Source organism: Capricornis sumatraensis, chromosome 15, assembly GCF_032405125.1.
Source record: "Capricornis sumatraensis isolate serow.1 chromosome 15, serow.2, whole genome shotgun sequence".
Classification (NCBI taxonomy): Eukaryota; Metazoa; Chordata; class Mammalia; order Artiodactyla; family Bovidae; genus Capricornis; species Capricornis sumatraensis.
Genome location: NC_091083.1, coordinates 34,851,144 through 34,875,130, shown reverse-complemented (window position 1 = coordinate 34,875,130; position 23,987 = coordinate 34,851,144). Strand labels below are relative to the sequence as shown.

General features: G+C 37.7%; 1 protein-coding gene across 1 annotated transcript in view; it reads left to right on the top strand.

Annotated features, from left to right (window-relative positions):
• Nucleotides 1-21,402, top strand: part of ST8SIA6 (ST8 alpha-N-acetyl-neuraminide alpha-2,8-sialyltransferase 6) — a 137,499-nt gene extending 116,097 nt beyond the window's left edge. The window contains exons 5-8 of the mRNA XM_068987838.1: nt 8,180-8,324; nt 14,845-14,957; nt 19,196-19,288; nt 20,934-21,402. Of these exons, the coding sequence (XP_068843939.1) occupies nt 8,180-8,324; nt 14,845-14,957; nt 19,196-19,288; nt 20,934-21,402 (820 nt within the window). The remainder of the gene's footprint in view (nt 1-8,179; nt 8,325-14,844; nt 14,958-19,195; nt 19,289-20,933) is intronic.
• Nucleotides 21,403-23,987: the final 2,585 nt, after the last annotated feature.

The window sequence follows — 23,987 nt, the reverse complement described above, 5'->3', positions numbered from 1 at the left end:
GGGTACCTAGGCTAACTTTGAACTTACGAACAAATTGGACTTAAAAACGTGCTCTCAGATTGGAATGGTAAACAAGTCCCTTGAATTTGTGCAAGTACTTATGTTTTAAAACTCCTTTTCCTAGGACCCTCATTAGAATCTTAGGGAACGGATCCCAGAAAAGGGCAGCTCTTTAGTCTCTGACTCACCCTGCCTGCCACACATCTCATTAGGGAGTCTCAGAGAGTTTGATAAACAGAAGAGAGGCCTGTGAGCCCTGGGCTGGGACACTTAGGTAGTTAGTATTCAGAGTGTCCTATAGTGTCTTGTACACTGTGAGCCTTAAGCCATCATTAACATTTCATGGAAATCTGGGAAGCATCCCATTTAGAACTAAAGAATTTTGACCCGGGACTCAAAATGAACTGGAAAAAAAAAAAAGTGAAGATGAAAACCAAGGAAACACTCAGCACCTATAGTGGTAAAAGAAAAAGGAATTTCTTCAATTTGAACAAAAATCTCTGCCTCCAAAGTATTTCATTAGACCAACTGTGATGCAACTTGTACATCTTCAGATTCCACCTTTATCAGTTCAGTTCAGTTCAGTCACTCAGTCGTGTCCGACTCTCTGTGACCTCATGAATTGCAAAACGCCAGGCCTCCCTGTCCATCACCAACTCCCGGAGTTCACTCAGACTCACATCCATTGAGTCAGTGATACCATCCAGCCATCTCATCCTCTGTCGTCCCCTTCTCCTCCTACCCCCAATCCCTCCCAGCATCAGAGTCTTTTCCAGTGAGTCAACTCTTCGCATGAGGTGGTCAAAGTACTGGAGTTTCAGCTTCAGCATCATTCCTTCCAAAGAAATCCCAGGGTTGATCTCCTTCAGAATGGACTGGTTGGATCTCCTTGCAGTCCCAGGGACCCTCAAGAGTCTTCTCCAACACCACAGTTCAAAAGCATCAATTCTTCAGCGTTCAGCTTTCTTCACAGTCCAACTCTCACATTCATACATGACCACTGGAAAAACCATAGCCTTGACTAGACGGACCTTTGTTGGCAAAGTAATGTCTCTGCTTTTGAATATGCTATGTAGGTTGGTCATAACTTTTCTTCCAAGGAGTAAGCGTCTTTTAATTTCATGGCTGCAGTCACCATCTGCAGTGAGTTTGGAGCCTAAAAAAATAAAGTCTGACACGGTTTCCGCTGTTTCCCCATCTATTTCCCACGAAGTGATGGGACCAGATGCCATGATCTTAATTTTCTGAATGCTGAGCTTTAAGCCAACTTTTTCACTCTCCTCTTTCACTTTTCGTCAAGAGGGTTCCTCTTCACTTTCTGCCATAAGGGTGGTGTCATCTGCATATCTGAGGTTATTGATATTTCTCCTGGCAATCTTGAAGCCCAGCGTTTCTCATGATGTACTCTGCATATAAGTTAAATAAGCAGGGTGACAATGTATAGCCTTGACATACTCCTTTCTCAATTTGGAACCAGTCTCTTGTTCCATGTCCAGTTCTAACTATTGCTTCCTGACCTGCATATAGGTTTCTCAGGAGGCAGGTCAGGTGGTCTGGTATTCCCAACTCTTTCAGAATTTTCCACAGTTTATTGTGATTCACACAGTCAAAGGCTTTGGCATAGTCAATAAAGCAGAAATAGATGTTTTTCTGGAACTCTCTTGCTTTTTCCGTGATCCAGCAGATGCTGGCAATTTGATCTCTGGTTCCTCTGTCTTTTCTAAAACTAGCTTGAACATCTGGAAGTTCACGGTTCACGTATTGCTGAAGCCTGGCTTGGAGAATTTTGAGCATTACTTTACTAGCGTGTGAGATGAGTGCAATTCTGCGGCAGTTTCAGCATTCTTTGGCATTGCCTTTCTTTGGGATTGGAATGAAAACACGTTTTCCAGTCCTATGGCCACTGCGGAGTTTTCCAAGTTTGCTGGCATATTGAGTGCAGCACTTTCATAGCATCATCTTTCAGGATTTGAAATAGCTCAGCTGGAATTCCATCACCTCCACTAGCTTTGTTCATAGTGTTGCCTTCTAAGGCCCACTTGACTTCACATTCCAGGATGTCTGGCTCTAGGTGAGTGATCACACCATCGTGATTATCTTGGTCATGAAGATCTTTTTTGTACAGTTCTTCTGTGTATTCTTGCCACCTCTTCTTAATATCTTCTGCTTCTGTTAGGTCCCTACCATTTCTGTCCTTTATCAAGCCCATCTTGGCATGAAATATTCCCTTGGTATCTCTTAATTTTCTCAAAGAGATCTCTAGTCTTTCCCATTCTGTTGTTTTCCTCTATTTCTTTGCATTGATCACTGAGGAAGCCTTTCTTATCTCTTCTTGCTATTCTTTGAAACTCTGCATTCCACCTTTATAGGTCAAGGCTAAAAGTATTAAGCCTTGAGCAACCTACTTCTTGAGAGTGATAGCTTATGGTGAACTATTTCAGATTTGTGATCTCTGAAGAAGATTTAGCTTCAGGACCAGGGACCAGGCTTGATCACTCAAGAGCTTTTGTATAGCAAAGTTTTATTAAAGTATAAAAAGGGACAGAGAGAGCTTCTGACGTAGACATCAGAAGGGGGACAGAGAGTGCCCCCTTTGCTAGTCTTATATACTTTTACTATATGCTTTTCAATTGGTTATTAACAATAAATCAAAAGAATGTCTCAAGGCTGTAAAGCTCTTAACAGACCCACTCCCACAATAAACATTTTAAGATAACAGGATTAGAACTAATAATAGAAAGATCTTACCAGACCCACTCCTATAATATACATTTCAAGGTGACAGGATTAGTCAGAAGGTTCTCAAGAAGGAGAAACATGTCCTCAAGCAGGATACATTGTCCTTATATATCACTGGAATGGAGTTTAAAGAAAAGCATATCCTTGAGCAAGATAAGTTGTTTTGTTGTGCAGTCATCAGCTCTGGGCTTAAAGTAAAAAAAAAAAATTGTCCTTTTCTCTTCCTTGAGAACTCCAGATTCCAATCTCCTCCTCAAGAGCCCGGGATCCCTTTCTTCTCCTTAGGGACCCTGGACTTCTTAGCAACTTGTCTAGGAATTGACTCTCTCAAGAGTGAAGCACTCTGAAAGGAAGTAAACTGTTTCTAGATCTGGAAATCTGTGCAGTATAGAGGGTCTCCAGTCTTTTCCTGGAGGTGGAAGGGAGTAGATTTCTTTTTGGAACTGGATTGTGTGGATAAAGTTGCTGAAAGCATGACAGAGCAGGATTAGATCATCTCAAGCCAGGGGTTTCTTTTCCATTAAATTCTGGGACACAGCGTCTGGACCGCTTGATAACCTTGATCCAGTCCATCGGGGACCATGGACACCCTCTGTATAAAACAAGAACCTTGAATGTCTCAGTTAATAGAGGGTTTAAAGCATTCACATGTAAAATTTTGTGCAGCCTTTGAGTTGTGTCTGGACAGGTTGTCAGCGAGGTGCTACCAGCATTATTTGGGGAGCCACTATGTTGTTTGGTGCCATTCTGGAAGGCATCCTAATGGAAAAAGCTCAAAGTCAAGCATTACCCACCCAGTGTACTCTAATGTAAATTGCAGAGAAGTGAATGTCAGAAAATATAAGTTAACGTAAGGTAACAACCTCAGTCCTATCACAATAAACTCTCAACTCCTGTTTTCTCATCTCTAAAATAGGAATAATTATATGTTCTATCTTCTTGGTTTTTGTGGGAATCAGATGTCATACTAAATGTGCAATGCTCTGGAAAGTACAGTGCTTTACAGGGATGGGTTTGTGAATGTCAATCTGGCTGAATATTTACTATGCATTGGAAAGGGTGAGCTTTTTGACTTTGTCTGTGGGTTCAAATGCTAATCCATTCCTGAAACACTCTCACAGACACCCCCCCAAAATAGTTTTGCCAGTTCTCTGAGCAACTTGGCTCAGTTAAGTTGACGATGAAGTTCACCATCACATCCAGGTAATACCATCAGTGTCCTTTATTTCTTAATGTCTTTTGTTCTTTTTATGCATAAAGGGGGAAATTGCCACACTCATTATTGTGAGTGCATCAGGTTGACTTTGGAGTCACCAAGGATTAGAATTGACTTTGTTTTTAGGAATGATGGAAAATGGAATAGCAGAAATAAAATTTTATTTTGTTTTGTTTGTTCTAAGCATCTCAGCTCTATACTAGCACTGGCTGTTACAGGGATCTTTACCTTGTGGATGAACTGGGAAATGACAAAGAGCATAAATTTATAATTCTGCCACTGAATATAAAGGCTTAAAGTGTCACATTAGTAAGTGTTCCAACATAGGCTACAAAAATGATATTTTGGACAATTGTTCTGATGTTTTTCCTGGGAAGTTATTATGAATGTTTAGGTGTTTAACATTGATTTTTCCCCTTCTTTTTTATTTTTATTTTTTCATTGGAGTATAATTGCTTTACAATGTTGTGTTATTGTAGTTTCTGCTACACAACAAAATTAACATTGATTTTTGATAGTGATTTCTTTAAAAGTGCAAGGAAGGAATGGCTAAATCGATTCTGGTACATTCAGACAATGGAAAATGACTCAAGCAATAAAAAGGGACAAGTTACCAACATACACAGCAACATACATGAATGGCAGAAACATTTATACCAAGTGAAAGAAGCCTTACACAAAAGTGTATATATGATATGATATTTTAAATTAATTAAATACAAAAATTTTTATTAGAGTAAAGTTGATTTAAAATGTTGTATTATTATGATTATGCTTATATAAATTCTGGAACAGGCAAAACTAATGTTTGGTTAAAAAAAAAAGATCAAGAATGGGGTTGCCTTGAGGTGGGGTTGGGCTGGAGGTGGACTAGGAAGAGTTTGAGGAATTGTTTGGTAGAATTGGTAATATTCTATATCTTAATAGAGGATTGGGTTACAGGGGTCTCTGCACTTCTCAAAACTCACTGAATACATTTGGGATTTTATTGTATGTAAATTCTACCCCCAAATACATAATAATGTTATACATGCTAAAGTATTTAGGGCTGAAGTGTACTGATACCTTTAATTTACTTTGAATTGTAATATCGGTAACAGCAAAAGTGAATTGATGAGTAAATACACATTAAGAAAAATACAGTAAAAAAAAATTACTTGTGAAGTCTATCTGGTCATTTTTCAGATGAACATTGTCCGGTTCTTTCAAATTTCCTGTGGATTTGAAAATTTTATAATTGAGAATATAATTTCAGAAAATTAGAAAAAAAAAATTGGCTGCACTTTATGGCTTGTAGTTTCTCAGCAATGGATTGAACCCAGGCCACAGCAATGAAGGCACTGAATCCTAACTGGTAGCCCACCAGGGAACTCCCAGAAAAAAACTGTTTAAAATCCCACAAAGGGTACTCTGCTTAGTGCTTTTGAGTGTCTGTGATGCAAGGAGATCCAACCAGTCCATTCTGAAGGAGATCAGCCCTAGGATTTCTTTGGAAGGAATGATGCTAAAGCTGAAACTCCAGTACTTTGGCCACCTCATGCGAAGAGTTGACTCATTGGAAAAGACTCTAATGCTGGGAGGGATTGGGGGCAGGAGAAGGGGACGACCCAGGATGAGATGGCTGGATGGCATCACTGACTCGATGGATGTGAGTCTGAGTGAACTCCAGGGGTTGGTGATAGACAGGGAGGCCTGGCGTGCTGCGATTCATGGGGTCGCAAAGAGTCGGACACGACTGAGCAACTGAACTGAACTGAACTGATGCAATATTCTTCCAAGCACCAGATATCCTTAGAGAAATTAAATTACTTGTAGACAGTACCTGAGAATCTATTCTACTCCCTCTCTCAATGTGTTTTGTAAGAGATATTTAAAATTATAAACACATAAGGATTTCTGAGTTTGCAGTATGTCACATGAATTGTTATGCAATTAAATTTATCATTAAAAATACTTACTATCATGGTTTTAATGACACATCATTTCATTTTCAATGTTTTCTTTTGTTGTTCTCCATGATCTCGCTTTTAGAAATGGTAGGTTCTGAAGTACAGAAAGGGATACTATTTTAATAAGATAAGCTGACTTATAAGAATTCATTTGAAAATCTTGATTTTTACCATTCAAATAATATCATAGCACTGACTTTTCATACCCTGAAAGTTATTGGAATCCAAGATGACTGGAATGTGATTCAAAATAAACAGGACTTCCCTGGTGGTCCAGTGGTTAAGAATTCATTTTGCAATTCAGGGGACACAGGTTCTATTCCATCCCCAGTCAAGGAACTTAAATCCCACCTGCCACAACTAAAGATACCATGTGCTGCAATTAAGACCTGATACAGTCAAATAAATGAATAAATATTTTTTAAATGACCATGATAGACCCAGAGTGTTATATTTTTTTCAAAAGAACCAAGTTCAGTAGGAACATATATAAAAGTATACCCTTCAGGACCAAAAACCAATTAAAAAATGTGCAGTATAGAAGAACCAGTTGGGAATCTAGGGTATCAATACCCACTGAGTATTCACTGTTCCTTGTGCTATGATAGGACCCAACTACAATATATATTTTTAAGTAAATAGAGAAATATGTAAAGGTTTAAAGATGAACAAGATGACTTTAGTGAAAACCGGTCTAACGGAAAAAATCTGAGAGAAGAGGAAATTCTCTAAATGCATTTACATGAAGTGTTTTTATGGAAAGATTCTGTGAGAAACTAACCAGAGAAATGGATTTAAGAGAAGAGAGTTCATTTGTGCAAATGACAGAGTCTCTTAACTTCAAGGTTGTGAAATTATGATCAAGAGATTATATGGAATCTACATCTCTGGAGAATTACACTTGCAAAACGTAAATTCTGAGTGGTTCTAGAATCACCTGCCAGAAGTTGGGGGTAAACTCAGATGATCCCTGGAAGGACCTTTCTGGGTCTGCATTCTGGCAGTAAGGTGTCACTCCACTGGAACAGTTAACAGACATTACTTGGCTCTAAATTACTCTAAACTTTCTCTAAAGAATGGCAGCTTTAAATTCGCCTCCCTTAAAAATTCACTCTATTAATGTGCATCAGTGCAGTTATGATTAACTGTACTGTATTGTATACTTGTAATTTTCTAAAAAGGTAAATCTCAAGTATTCTTACCATAAAAAAAAGAAAGATAACTATGTGGAGTGATGGGATATGTTGATTAGTTTGATTATGGTGATGACTGTACAATATGTGTGAGTATCAAAACATAAACATAAACAATTCGCATTTGTGACATTTTTCTCTTTTTTTGGCCATACTGCATGGCTTGTAGGATCTTATTCCCTGACCAAGAGATTGAACCCAGGCCCTCTGCCATAATGTGCTAACCACTGGACCACCAGGAATTCCCTGTATTTGTGAATTATACTCCAATGAAACTTGAAAAAAATCACTGTTGAATGGTGCTTCTTTTTGTTGAAATTGTCTTGTAATAAATGATTACGTATTGCTTTGGTGATGGTGCGTGATACTGGTCTTAATTTGATTTCTATACTTTTTAATAAAATAATTAGAAAGTATTCTATCATTTTCTTTTTGTTGTTACAACATTATCATGAGAAAGAAGTCTTTATATTTATTTTATATATTTATTTACTTAATTATTTTTGGCAGCACTGGGTCTTTGTTGCTGTGCAAGGACTTTCTCTAGTTGAGGCAAGTGGGAGTCACTCTCTAGTTGCGTTGCACAGACTTCTCATGTGGTGGTTTCTTTTGTTGCAGAGCACGGGCTCTAGGGCACGTGGGGTCAGTAGTTGTGGCTCCTGGATTCTAGAGCACAGCTCAATACTTGGGGCACACTGACTTAGTTGTTCTACGGCATGTGGGATCTTTCTGGAGCAGGGCTCGAATCCATGTTCACTGCATTGGCAGGTGGATTCTTTACCACTGGACCACCAGAGAAGTCCCAAGTCTTTATATATAAACCACTATATATTCAGTATTTCCTGTGGGTGACTCAGTCCTTACCTGAGTGTAAGTACATTAGTGTTCTTTGCTATTTTATCCTTGCCCCATCCAGGGCCAGTTAGAATGGAATGAGATAAAAATGAAGATACCTTGTGAATGAGGTATCTTCTCTCTGAAAGTCAATATGGCAAAATTCTCTTCTGCATTTTCCATCCTCATCTCTATTTTGGATTTCTTAATCTTAGTCCGTGACTCATTTGTCTCCTTATCCTTCGCAGAGCAAAACTCACCTCCTGCTGTGATGCTGTTCAAAACTTCATTGTTTCTCAAAACAACACTCCCATCGGGACCAACATGACCTATGAGGTGGAAAGTAAAAGCAAAATCCAAATTAAAGAAAACATTTTTGATATGTTGCCAGTGGTGAGTGAAAATTTCTTGTGGTTTCTGTGTGTCACCATTTAAGGTGAACATTGTCTCAGATGAAGTAATAACATAAACATGGAGGAGTTGATTCATTAAAATGCCACACTCTGATGTGTAAGATATGTACGGTGGTCCATTTTCAGCAGGCAGTTTTGAATCCTTGTGGCTCTGCAGGGAATGGTATCTGTATCTTAAATAATAAACTCTTCTAGCCCTTGAGTCTTCATGACTCATCCTAGTATGAGACGAAGTATTGGGCTTTCTGCATAGTAATTACTAGAACTTGGGGAGATAACCATTTTTTACCTGGTTCTTTCACTTGTCAGTTTTGGTGACTAACTCAATTTTTTCACAAAGAACTGCAGGTTTATGTGACTAATTTTGGGACGTAAATACATTAGAGTTCCTGGTTAGTAAACATTGCTTCCACTAGACAGGGATTTTTTTTTTAATTTAAAATTTTAAAATTTAAAATGAATTTAGTTTGTGGGAAGCAATCTGAGAAAGATTTAAAATATATAATTAAGAAACTCAAATTGACAAAGATGACCATAAAAACAAATGGTGAAAGTGATATAGTTAGATATGAAGGAAGGACAGATAAGAATGAAAAATATAACAATGAAATCAATAGTAGAAAAGATAATTTTTATCCTTTTTTTCTTAGTCAGGCATTTTTATCTAGTGTGTTCACTGATGTATCCCAAGTTCCTAGAACGTTTCCCAGTGCATAGATGCATTCATTGTATTGTCATTTATTAAACTAAGTAATGATACATTATCATTACAATATAAATCCAAACTTGGGGGAAATTTTTCTCATGAAGAGTATCCCACTGTTAATAGACTGTGCTTTCAGACATCCTTTTATGATTTGATGAAAAGCAGTTAGGCCACGTCAGTGGTCAAAATGGGATCACTTTATATATGCAGTTTATCAACTGTAGACTATTCAGTTCTTACAATTAATTCTATTATGTGGGACATTTGACTTCTTTCGATTGTTTAATTGTTATGTAAGTTGTTCCAGTTTTTTCAAAAAAGATTACAATTAAAGGGAAGTATAATTTTCTGGGAATGAATAAAATCAATATAAAATGTTAGAGAAAAAATATTGCACATTTTCTGGAAGGGAATGGGGACCAATTCATACAGCATTCTGAAAACCCCCTCATGATTCATTGAAATTACCAATAGCTAAAATGATAGCAAGCCATGAAATTAAAAGACGCTTACTCCTTGGAAGAAAAGTTATGACCAACCTAGATAGTATATTCAAAAGCAGAGACATTACTTTGCCGACTAAGGTCCATCTAGTCAAGGCTATGGTTTTGCCTGTGGTCATGTATGGATGTGAGAGTTGGACTGTGAAGAAGGCTGAGCGCCGAAGAATTGATGCATTTGAACTGTGGTGTTGGAGAAGTCTCTTGAGAGTCCCTTGGACTGCAAGGAGATCCAACCAGTCCATTCTGAAGGAGATCAACCCTGGGATTTCTTTGGAAGGAATGATGCTCAAGCTGAAGCTCCAGTACTTTGGCCACCTCATGCGAAGAGTTGACTTATTGGAAAAGACTCTGATGCTGGGAGGGATTGGGAGCAGGAAGAGAAGGGGACGACCCAGGATGAGATGGCCTGATGGCATCACAGACTCGATGGACGTGAGTCTGAGTGAACTCCAGGAGTTGGTGATGGACAGGGAGGCCTGGCGTGCTGCGATTCATGGGGTGGCAAAGAGTCGGACACGACTGAGCGACTGAACTGAACTGAACTGAACTGAAAGATGGCTCAGTGGTCAAGAATCTGCCTGCAATACAGAAGACCCAGGTTTGATCCCTGGGTCAGGAAGATCCCCTGGAGTATTCTTGCCTGGAGAATTCCATGGACAGAGGAGCCTGGAGGGCTACAGTCTTTGGGGTCACAAAAGGTCAGACGTGACTGAGTGACTGACACTTTCACTTTCAAAGAATATTTATATCCCTTATCAGAGAAGCCCTTGGGGAGGTCCACAGAGAGCAACTCTTGCAACCAATGCCATTTTTTCTAGTGTTTTCCTTGCTTTAGGCTGGCCAGAACAGAGGAACAACAGGTATTTTTTGCTTCTAATTGGCACCTTGAAAAGAATAACTTAACATAAACTTGATAATTCTGAATGAGATTAACAACAGCATCCATTTTCCAAATTGATGCTAACTTTTTAAAACTGAGGGGAGGAAATTCTGAAGTCAATACAGTAACAACTGCAAAGTGAACTCACTTTTCTGTGTTTCTTCAACATCCCGTCCATGGACACAGCATCCAAAGTTGCTTTCTGCACTCGCACCCTGCCATGTTCTGCCAGGCACACAGTGAACAAACCACAGCGTTAGATGCTTTTGATGCAATGTTGTAAAGTCACTTTCTCCAAAAACTCTGCCAAGTAACTTGAAAACAAACAACAAAGTTGGTTTTCTTTTTGTTGTTGTTGTTTCTCCATTTCATTTCATTTTACTTAATTTTGGTCACACTGCGAAGGCATGCAGGATCTCAGTTCCCTGACCAGGGATCAAACCCATGCCCCCCTGCAGTGGAAGTAACCACTGGGCGACCAGGGAAGTCCCCAAAGTTGGTTGACAATTGGAATGAGCAACAAGCAGACTGCTGAGTTGCCCAAAGATGCATTTTATTAGGAGGTTTAAAGGACATTGAAATTTTCATTTATTTAATCTCTTACTGAACATGAGATCTCAAAACATGGATTTTTTTTTTCTTCCTAGTTGACCAAGAAACCAGAGAAAAATGTTCATTATATTAAGTGCTTAATTGGAGATAGGTTTCTCTCAGTAATCTCTTCTATTGTACCATAAAGAGCCTATTTACATTCCACCCTATCTGTAAAGTTCAGAATTTACTGTGGTATTGTTTAGTAAATACTGTCTGAAAACAGCTGTTAATAGAAGTTCAGTGACTTGCAATAATCAGAGGTATGTGAGAACCATTCATTAAAGAGCCAGGCATTCTGCTGGGCATGAAAGCCACACAGAGAAATAAGGCACATCATTTTTTAAAAATTTATTTTAATTAATTGTTTGACCATGTGAAGCAGCATGTGGCATCTTAGTTCCCCCACCAGGGACTGAACCCATGCCCCCTGCAATGAAAGTGTGGTTTCTTAACCACTGAACAATCAGGGAAGTCCCAAGGCACATGCTTAAGTTAACCTTTATCCCTTGAATGAGAGCATCTGTAAGATGACAGTGGGCTATGAAACAGACTGCCTGGGTTTGAATCCCAGCTCTGCTGCTCTCTAGCCATTACTTAAACTCATGCCTCCATCTTCTTGTCTGTAAAATGCTCACAAGGGTGTTGTATGGATTCTGTGTGTTAAGTTACAACTCAGAAAAGTGCTTTTCACATAAGAAGTACAATATGATTTTTCATTTTTAGGGACAATCCAGATGTGCTGAAACAGTTCTCATCACTTGTTTGGCATCTCCCAATTCAGCATCAGGAGCACAGGGCAGTCAGGTGATTCAGGGTCTGTCTGTAGGGCAGCTCAGAAGCACACTGGTCCTGGGGTGTGCTTGTATACCGGACAGGAGGGTTCCCTGACAGCAGCGGTGTAAATACCCCCATTGTGGTGATTATAATTTACCACTGGTTTAACAACCAGCTGACAAAATTCCTGAATATTTACCAGCTGGTTCCCATAAGCTGGGACAACCGGGTTCCAACATAACATTGAGGGTTATACCCAGGTAGCCACTAGGCCAGCAGTCATTCATTGAGAAGTGATGTTCCTCTGGGCAACTGCAGTGAAAGATGGGGGGGTTGAAAAGTAATAAACATACTCCCTGCCCCTTAAGAACCTACGTTTGCATTCTAGAAACAAAACAGGTGAATCGGGACCTTGTATTGTGGAAGTCTGTGCTGACATCCTTGCTGCTGATTAAGGTCACAGCATGACTTCCAGAAAAGTGACTGGCAAAGGCCAACAACACTGTCTAATTGACCAGTTATTTTCAGACTGTGAAGGATTTGGTCATAGTGAAGAGTCTTTGGGGATTGGCTAGTTGGATCCTTGGAGGAAACAAAAATGATTCTGGTCTTGGAAATGAATTTGAAATAAATCAGCACAAAGTGACTAGGCTTCCTCAAAGCACCGTGGCTGATCATTTATGGAGACAGCAGGCGTAAATTTCCTGTCATCACTGAGCCTGAAGATCTCACTATTTAAGAAGCACAGAGAACTTTTGCTAAATTAACTTAATTTTATGGCCAAGAATAGAGAATTTAACGCAACTTTATAATTGCCTTATTTTTGGCTGAAAATGGTCCTGTTTGTCGGAAAGACTCATGTGAAATTTTGTCATCCTCAAGTTATTTACTTAGTTAAGGGATGTAAAAAACATTAAAGTACATTTTTAAAGCAAAGGTATTATATTTAGTATTTTTACATTAAATTGTATATGGTATGCTATGTATTCCTCTCAAGAAAGATGAAACTTAGGTTTACAGGATTTCTTTTTTTCATTCTTGTCAAAGAATGAAACTAGAACACTTTCTAACACCATACACAAAAATAAACTCAAAATGGATTAAAGATCTAAACGTAAGACCAGAAACTATAAAACTGCTAGAGGAGAACATAGGCAAAACACTCTCTGACATAAATCACAACAGGATCCTCTATGACCCATCTCCCAGAATATTGGAAATAAAAGCAAAAATAAACAAATGGGACCTAATTAAAATTAAAAGCTTCTGCACAACAAAGGAAAATATAAGCAAGGTGAAGAGACAGCCTTCAGAATGGGAGAAAATAATAGCAAATGAAGCAACTGACAAACAACTAATCTCAAAAATATACAAGCAACTCCTGAAGCTCAACTCCAGAAAAATAAACGACCCAGTCAAAAAATGGGCCAAAGAACTAAATAGACATTTCTCCAAAGAAGACATACAGATGGCTAACAAACACATGAAAAGATGCTCAACATCACTCATTATCAGAGAAATGCAAATCAAAACCACAATGAGGTACCACTTCACACCAGTCAGAATGGCTGCAATCCAAAAGTCTACAACCAATAAATTCTGGAGAGGGTGTGGAGAAAAGGGAACCCTCTTACACTGTTGGTGGGAATGCAAACTAGTACAGCCACTATGGAGAACAGTATGGAGATTCCTTAAAAAACTGGAAATAGAACTACCTTATGACCCAACAATCCCACTACTGGGCATACACACCGAGGAAACCAGAATTGAAAGAGACACGTGTACCCCAATGTTCATTGCAGCACTGTTTATAATAGCCAGGACATGGAAACAACCTAGATGTCCATCAGCAGATGAATGGATAAGAAAGCTGTGGTACATATACACAATGGAGTATTACTCAGCCATTAAAAAGAATACATTTGAATCAGTTCTAATGAGGTGGATGAAACTGGAGCCTATTATACAGAGTGAAGTAAGCCAGAAAGAAAAACACCAATACAGTATACTAATGCATATATATGGAATTTAGAAAGATGGTAATGATGACCCTGTATGTGAGACAGCAAAAGAGACACAGATGTCTAGAACAGTCTTTTGGACTCTGTGGGAGAGGGAGAGGGTGGGTTGATTTGGGAGAATGGCATTGAAACATGTATAATATCATATATGAAATGAATCACCAGTCCAGGTTCGATGCATGATACAGGGTGCTTGGGGCTGGTGCACTGGGATGACCCAGAGAGTGGTACTGGGAGGGTAGTGGGAGGGGGGTTCAGGGTGGGGAACACGTGTACACGCGTGGCGGATTCATGTTGATGAATGGCAAAACCAATACAATATTGTAAAGTAGTTAACCTCCAATTAAAATAAATAAATAATAAAATAAAAATTTTAATAATATTTTTATATGTAAAACTAAAAAAAATAAAATAAAAGCAAATGTATTATATTTAGTATTTTTACATTAAATTGTATATGATATGCTATGTATTACTCTCAAGAAAGATGAACCTTAGGTTTACGGGATTTCTTTTTTTTTTTTTTAATTTTATTTCTTTCTTTATTTTTGACTGTGCTGTGTATCTTCATTGTTTCACCCTGGCTTTCTCAGTTACGGCAAGTAGGGGCTACTCTCTAGTTGTGATGCACGGGCTTCTCATTGCGGTGGCTTGTCTTGTGCAGCACAGGCTCTGGGCACACAGGCTTCAGTAGTTACAGCTCACAGGCTCCAGAGAGTGCAGGCTTCAGTAGTTGTGGTGCACAGGCTTAGCTGCTCCATGACAAGTAAAATTTTCCCAGATCAGGGATCAAAGCTGTATCCCCTGCACTGGCAGGCAGTTTCTTAACCACTAGACCACCAGGGAAGTCCTACAGGATATCTTATGATTAGTCAGAAGTTGATTAACATGCTATGGTATTGCTTCTTGTTCTTTTTCTTTCCTTAGTATATGTAAAACTTCAGCTACTTGAATTAAGCTGATGATGTTTATGGTTCTAAAACTAAAGATATTTATGGCAACTTTTCCCTTTCTGTTGATAGTTTCAACCTTTTGTGGGATACTCTTTTAATCAGTGTGCAGTGGTTGGAAACGGAGGAATTCTAAATCAGTCTCTCTGTGGAGCTGAAATCGATAAATCTGACTTCGTTTTTAGGTAAGTACTGTCAGATTGTTTTCTTTTTTTTTTTTTTTAATCCAAGATCAGTTGAATATTTTAAAGGAATATTCTAAAGATACTCTTTAAATTTTGATCTTTGAAATTTATTGCTTAAGCCTACAATTTATCTGGTTTGTTTTCTGAAGTGTTAAATGGATCATGAATTCCTTTGAATGTTGATACCAGAAGGATAAAACTGTGCTATGCTTACTAAACTTTCCAGAAACCCTGTATGAAATCATGGTGAAAGAGGATCTTCACTGTAGGACTTGTCAGAGACTTCAGTGTATCAAGGATAACTTTTTTTTTTTCTTAAACAGCATTTCAAGAAAACTTTGTTTTCAAGTAATACTTGTGAAAATGCTGACTTCAATTTTGTATAGCCATACAACATCATTGTTTATTTAGGTTTCTGGCCTGAAATTTAAGGGGGAAAAATGTGGCTTGTAAAATTCTGATCTTTCATATCTCAGTACAAGCTAGCTTGCCAAAAACAGAAGCAAAAGTGGTTTCTATGTGTTTCTGAACTAATAAGACAAGCCAGAGAGCATCTCCACTTTCAGAACATGATGGAAAGATGATTCATCCTTGTGAGGATGAATTTCAATTGAAATGTACCTTTTCATAAAGTTGAAATCTGTTTCTTCCTATTTCATGAGCACTGATTGCATGCATCAGAGGAAGATCCTTTGATCTTTATTGATTTAATGCTGCCCTTTTTAATAACACATGAAAAGGAAACACAATTTTGAATCAGGAGCTCCCCCTCACTTTAATCTCATTTAGAATTTTATGCTGAAAGTAATGACAGAACAGACCTGGCAGTCCAACAATTATTGTGTTCCTTATGATGAATGTGGAAATGGTGAATACCTGCATGATTTAGCCATTTTGTTAAAGTACTCAGTATGGAAAAGCCAGGGGGGAAATAAATAATTCTTCTCATAATAGACTTTTTATAGACTGAAAATTCCCAAAACATGTGGGGTGAATATTATGCCTAAATATCCATTTTACTTTATAGCAGGTATAAGAAATACAAGTTTAGGTTTAACAAGCAGAAAAACTCAACAACAGCTACTTAATTTATAACTCTGAAATAAATGTATATATTCTAGATTCTGCATTTGCTGATGGCAGGTATTTTTCTGAATAGAAATACTTAAAAAAATTTTTTTTCTGAATATTAATACTAACTTCAATACTTTCGGAGTTAGCCTTCCAAACAGAAAGGTCAGATGGGGGCTATACATAGTTGATGTCATTAAAATTTATTTAATGTTTAAGCCTATATTAATTTTGGCAATGCATGTTTTATAGTTTATAAAACCATCTGGAAACTGCTTGTGATTACTTTTCATTTCAGAAGATTTGGAGCTGTCAATTAAAAGTGTAAGGAACAAGAATAGGTGTTGAGTGGCTTCACTGTAGTTTATATCTGGAATATACAATATTTCCCCTATGGGTCTCCAGTGATATAATATTAGAAATCATTGTTGAGTCTTCAAAAGGATATGAAGTAGTTATGATCTGGAAAGTAGATTTGTTACAGGAAGTCCACTAATGAAGATATTTCTGTGGCCTGTTATCTATGATTAATATTTGTTTCTTCAAAAGTGCCATCTTTGTTTTGGGATGTATCTTTTTTATCAGTGAGTACATGTTTCATTTATTCATATATTTCACAGAGGATGAAATAGATTATTTTAATCTCAGGAGCATTACAGAACACAGTCAAGTTTAAACAGCTTTCCTCAGAGATGCTCCCTTTGTGTGTATAGCTTTAAAGAAATGGTCTACTTGAAATTCTGTAAATGATACTTAGGGAGTCGTAACCAACTTTCCCTTTTTTTGTGACAAGAATATGCTTACTCAAAATTACAATTCTTAATTTGTTTTCCAATTTAAAGACCAATTAGTACTCAAAAGAGGATGAGAACATCAATATGAAACCATCATTATAAGAACATTAGAGCTTTATTTATTAACAGCTTAATTTGGTGGAAAAACTATCCATATGGGAATCAGGAAATTTTTAATTTTTTATATACATTTTGCTTCTGGCAGACATTATAACCATAATGACAATGCCTCAATTTTTAAAAATTTGTAAATTGACAATGATACCTAACAGAAGCCAAAGATATTAATAAAACATGGCAAGAATACACAGAAGAACTATACTAAAGAGATCTTAATGACCCAGATAACCCCAGTGGTGTGATCACTCACCTAGAACCAGATATCCTGAAGTCTGAAGTCAAGTGAGCCTTAGGAGACACCACTATGAACAAAGCTAGTGGAGGTGATGGAATTCCAGCTGAGCTATATCAAATCCTAAAAGATGATGCTGTGAAAGTGCTGTACTCAATGTGCCAGCAAATTTGGACAACTCAGTAATGGCCACAGGACTGGGAAAGGTCAGTTTTCATTCCAATCCCAAAGAAAGGCAATGCCAAAGAATATTCAAACGACTGCACAGTTGCACTCATCTCACATGCTAGCAAAGTAATGCTCAAAATTCTCCAAGCAGGGCTTCAACAGTACATGAACTGAGAACTTCCAGATGTTCAAGCTGCGTTTAGAAAAGGCAGAGAACCAGAGATCCAATTGCCAACCTCCGTTGGGTTATTGAAAAAGCAAGAGAGTTCCACAAAAAACATCTACTTGTGCTTTATTGACTATGCAAAAGCCTTTAACTGTGTGAATCACAGCAAACTGAAAAATTCTTAAAGATGTGGGGATACCAGACCACCTTACCTGCCTCCTGAGAAATCTGTATACAGGTCAAGAAGCAACACTTAGAAATAGACGTGGAACAACAAACTGGTTCCAAATTGGGAAAGGAGTATATAACGGCTATATATTGTCAACCTGTTTATTTAACTTATGTGCAGAGTACATCGTGCACAATGCTAGGCTGAATGAAGCAAAAGCTGGAGTCAAGATTGCAGAGGGAAATGTCAGTAACTTCAGATATGTAGATGCCACCTCCATGATGGCAGAAAGTGAAGAGGAATTGAGGAGTCTCTTGATGAAAGTGAAATAGGAGAGTGAAAAAGCTGGCTTAAAATTCAACATTCAAAAAACTAAGATCATGGCATCTAGTCTCATCACTTCATGGCAAATAGATGGGTATCAATGGAAACAGTGAGAGACTTTATTTTCTTGGGCTCCAAAATCACTGCAGATGGTGACTGCAGCCATGAAATTGAAAGACGCTTACTCCTTGAAAGAAAAGCTATGACCAACCTAGATAGCATATTAAAAAGCAGAGACTTTACTTTGCCAACAGAAGTCCATCTAGTCAAAGTTACAGTTTTTTTAGTAGTCATGTATGGATGTGAGATCTGGACCATAAAGAAAGCTGAGTGCCGAAGAATTGATGCTTTTGAACTGTGGTGTTGGAGAAGACTTTTGAGAGTCCCTTGGGCCTCAAGGAGATCAAACCAGTCAAACCTAAATGAAATCAGTCCTGAATATTCATTGGAAGGACTGATGCTGAAGCTGAAGCCCCAATACTTTGGCCACCTGATGTGAAGAACTGACTCATTGGAAAAGACTCTGATGCTGGGGAAGATTGAAGGCAGGAGAAGAGGACAACAGAAGATGAGGTGTTTGGATGGCATCACCGACTCGATGGACAAGAGTTTGAGCAAGCTCCAGGAGTTGGTGATGCACAGGGAAGCCTGGCATGCATGGTCCATGGGGTCGTAGAGTCGGACACGATTGAGTAACTGAACTGAACTGACCACCATGGGAATCTAATTAATATAAATAATTTAAATAAAAGGATTGTGAACTCTTCAAATGCTACGCAAGGTGTAACTGTCACTTCTAGTTTTGTCACTGAAAGCATTTATCAGAGTCTTATGTTTTATCCAATATTTAAATGCCAACTAAGAGTTTGTTGCTGTTGTTGTGTAGCTGCTAAGTCATGTCTGACTCTTTTGCAACCCCATAGACTATAGCCTGCTAGGCGATAGGATTTTCCAGCAAGAATATTGGAGAAGGTTGCCATTTCCTTCTCCAAGGGGTCTTCCCAACCCAGGAATCGAACCTGTGTCTGAATTCTGTACTTATTAAATATTTTCGATGGAAATCAGATGAATTCTGAGACTCTATTTACAGCAGTAATTTTCTCCAATAAAATGAGAATGGTCACATGCATATGTGTGGATGTACTTTTTTTTTGAAAGTTACATTTTGAGAATATTTTTTCTTCCAAATTTCAGGTGTAATCTCCCCCCAACCACAGGAAATGTTACCAATGATGTTGGCACTAAAACCAACCTGGTGACTCTAAATCCTAGTATTATAAAGCTAAGGTAAGTCCCTCCAAGTTACATAACTGTTCAAGACCATTTTTTTATTATTTAACCTGTTTCTTAGTCTGAGCCCTAATCTTGCTGCTGAGACTGACTGGAATGGCTTTGTAAGGAAAATACATAAGAATATATTAGTAATTTAGGTTGGGCTCCTAAGAGGTATGTCCAGTTGTACTTCTAATGTCATAAGTCAAGGGTTGCTAATCAAATTAGAACTTACTTATCTCTTCATGTTTTTCACCAGTACTGAAGTTTTTAAAAAATTATTTCCTTCCAGAATTTCAGTGTTACTATTTTGTCTTGATAAAACTTTCTTGAAAAAACTTAGTCTACTTAGAATCTTCAGAGAGTAAGCCTTAGGAGAACCTGACAAAATTATCAGGGTACTTTGGGCAGTTTATTACTAAAAAATAATTCCCATATTTTATTTTCCACAATGTCACTACTATGAAATATTGGCTGTTTAGTAAAAATCCCATTAAAAGTGAAAGTGTTAGTTTCTCAGTCGTGTCTGGCTCTTTGCGACCCCATGGGCTGTAGCTTGCCACGCTCCTCTGGCCATGGGATTCTCCAGGCAAGAATACTGGAGTGGGTAGCCATTCCCTTCTTCAGGGGGTGTTTCTGATCCAGGGGTCAAACCCAGGTCTCCTGCATTGCAGGGAGATTCTTTACTGTCTGAGCCACCAGGGAAGCCCCAAAATCCCATACTTAGTTTAATTCAGTTGTTTTCATCCAAAGTGATTAGTTATTGTTGTTAGTAGAATATATCCCCCAAGTAGCTCTAGTATGACTTAAGAGAATATAACATATTGTACGCGTCTCCCCAGAGTTTATTTTCTAAACACATGCACTTAGGTATACCAGTGTATTTACTGAGGCATTATTTAAATTAAACATATAGAGCTATCACAGTCCATGGAGGAAATTTAAAATGCATATGTGTGTGTGTATGTGTGTGTGTGCATATAGATATTTTAGGTTTTCTAAACCAGAGATCCCCAGCCTCTGGGATCTAATGCCTAATGATCTGAGGTGGAAGTCATATAATAATAATAGAAATAAAGTACACAATAAAGATATGTACTTGAATCATCCCCAAACCACCCCCACCCCCCAGTTCATGGAAAAATTATCTTCTATGAAACCAGTCCCTGGTGCCAAAAAGGTTGGGGACTGCTGTTTTAAAGGAAATTATTATTTTATAATAATATGTATACTTGCATACAGCTCAATGAATTTTTTAAAAATGTATAGATATTTTAAGAGTGTGCTGTGTTTGAGAAAATGTGTCAGTCTGATACATTTGGAAGATGTTTCAGCATTAAAAAGCAACCTCAGGAAAAAATTACTGAGTTTGAAGATAAAGTAATTTTTAAAAATGTATGTCCAGCAAGGATATTGCTCTGTAAGAAGGTAGAAATGAAAGAATAGATATACCAAGAAAGAAATGAAGACCTAACCCTTGATATTTATTATATAAGATGCTTACTTAACCTGAATTTCTCTGAATCTTCAGTTTGTCTCTTTTATATACAGTGACATAACTGGTTCTGTTTTTTGGTCAGTGGTGAATTCAGCTTCATGTTACCCAAACTGTTCCTTTGATGGTTATTGTTAAAATCACAATGTTTTAAAAATTTGGCAGATATGGGAACTTAAAGGAAAAGAAAGCAATATTTCTGGAGGACGTTGCAGCCTATGGAGATGCTTTCGTTCTTCTGCCTGCGTTTTCCTTCAGGGCCAATACCGCGGCCTCTTTTAAAGTGTACTACACACTGAAGGAATCTAAAGCAAGACAAAAGGTTTTATTTTTCCATCCCAAGTACCTGAAAAACCTTGCACGCTTCTGGAGGACTAAAGGTGTGACCGAGTATCGCCTGTCCTCTGGCTTGATGATCACAAGTGTGGCAGTCGAGCTGTGTGAGAACGTGAAGCTGTATGGATTCTGGCCCTTCTCTAGAACTGGAGAGAACATGCCTGTCAGCCATCACTACTACGATAATAAGTTACCTAAACGCGGTTTCCATGAGATGCCCAAAGAGTATAGACAAATTCTCCAGCTTCACGTGAAAGGCATCCTCAAGTTACAGTTTAGCAAATGTGAAACAGCCTGAACCAAATGCCTTTAAATGGGCATCATGTTCACATAATGCAGTTGGTGAGTAACAATATTCCCAAACACCGAGAGAGATGGTTGTAGTGTTTCATAGGAAGAGTCCCAAAATTTGGTTGGCTCCATGCTCCACACTATGTTTGCAACCTTAGCAACTCATTTAATTGTTCTAATCTTCAGCTTCTCTTCCTGTAAAATGGGCATCATGATATCTAACTCATATTAGAAAAATGTGATAATCTATGAAATCTTTTGGCAAGTATTTGGTGTGAGGTAGGGACTCTAAGAATATTTCTTTGTTGATATTTACCATTTTCACCCTCACCAGACATAATAAAAGGTAGGCTGTCTTGAAGACTCTTTTTGGAGAGAACAGCTGAGTTGCCAAATATCCACTGGAATTCTTTCTCTGGCAGGAACCTCTGTTATCCATAAAATCATTCCCGCCTTTCTTCCTAACTGAAAAAGTACATATAAGAAAACTGTTTACTTAAACAAAAAGCCTTTCGTTATTCAGGAATGAACTCCTTATGCTTCTAATTACATTCACTTGTGTCTTGAGCCACACTGATGTAGTGGTTGGATTTAGGCCAATTCTTTTCCTCTTTTACATTTAAAAATCACTCTTTAACATACCTATATTTACTACTTCAAGGGCAGTTACAATTTTTCATACCTGTTGTCCTGTCTGTGGGGAGCAGCTGCCTCATGCTGGCTCTTTCCTAAGCTCTGTGAGAGAGATGTAAATGACGTAAGGCCTGCAGGAAGGAAGAGATGCGTGTTTCATGAACACATTGATGCGCATTTTGTAAGCACATTGTGCTCAATAAGCTCTGTGAGAGAGATGTAAATGACGTAAGGCCTGCAGGAAGGAAGAGATGTGTGTTTCATAAACACATTGATGTGCATTTTGTAAACACATTGTGCTCAATGTTCACGAAAGCTTTGAGGAGACAGTACTGTGAGGAATGAAACAAGAATGATTCAATTGATTTCAATGGTATCTATTTCAGAGAAGAGGTAGTTTCTGAATTAAACCTAGTAAAGGAGGAAGTCTTCACCAAATGAAGAAGAATCTAGGAATCCCCTTGATTCCAATTGAAGTTATTTGAGGGTAAATCATGGTCTTTGCCCCGCAAATTTCCACGTGATGGTGGGATATATAGCGCATGGGGGTGGTGGGTTGGACCTACATCTGTGAAATGGGAATAATACCAAGCTGATTGATTTCACAGGAAAGTTGTAAAAACTAAAGCCCAGAGAAACTTAATTCTCACCAAGGAAAGGTGTACGTTTACATGAGAGCTAAGACTAATCATTTAAACACCAATATAAAATAAAGCTTAAGGAGACATTGAATACTAGCATTTTCAAAACACTCCCTTAGGTTATGATGTTATACATGTTGATGTAGTTCATCCCTGCAGCTGTTGAATAAGTTATTTGACTTAAATAAGTAATAACGGACACACTTTCCTGCTCCTTTTTGTACCAGTGTGAGAAGAGAAGAAATAGGAGCAGAGCAGAGTGGACAGCAGGACAAATTCATTATGAATATAATTCTGAATTCTTCACTTAGCCAGATTATTGTTTTATTCAACATTCACTTGTAAGAACACTCTGCTGCCAACTGCTTATTTTGCAAAACTAATCTTTAATTTTCAGTTTGATTGTAGTTGACTTTTGTGATACTTTTCTTGATTCATGTTCTCATTTGTTCTTGTATAGCAAATGAAACCTATTACCTCCATAAATTTGTTTAAAAGTTCATATATAAATATTTTCTAAAAGAACCATGCTTTTAGTTGCATAGAATCTAATTCATGTATCTTTTTGTAGCAAAGAATAAATGACTGTTTTCTACTGCTTCTAATGGGTTTAATTAGTTTTTAAAAATCTGCTAGCAGGATTGATAATGTCTCTATCATGTTATTAGCAGTGATTATGAAAAATAGATCAGAACACTCTGGTATTTTATAGTTTAGTAAAATGTTTCCCTCAAAATGTTTTCTGCTGGGTAGAAACTTCAACTTTGCATTTTGATGACACTGAAAATACATGATTGATGAGTAAAAATAATAGAATATACTGAAATAAATCATTAAATATATGACATGGAGAATTTGTAAGTTATTTTAATAAAAATCACTTATGATTAGGACATTTAGAGCTTACTTAAGTTTTTCCCATGTAACTTCCTATTTTAACTTTGGGTGTTTTGTCTAGAATATAAAAATAGAATTTTCAGTGTCACTGATAAGAATTTTGGAAATACTCAAAATAGTGTAAAAGTAAGGAGCATTGTCCCAAAGATATCCATGTTCCAGTAAAATGTCAGTAGAAAAACTTTTAAGCTGTGGAAGACATCGTATATCTTTTGCCATGAATACAACCAAAGTTGGTTTCTTGTTTCACATTTGTATTAACATTTGTGTTGACAGCCTCAAAGCATGTTGGCGTTTTACAGCTATCCTGCCTAGATTTACATTAGCCAAAATTGAGGTCTCAAACAACATGTGTGTTGTTTGTATTGATTCCTGAGTTGGTCTGAGTTGTTGTGAAATCACAAGAGCTTGTAGTTACCTG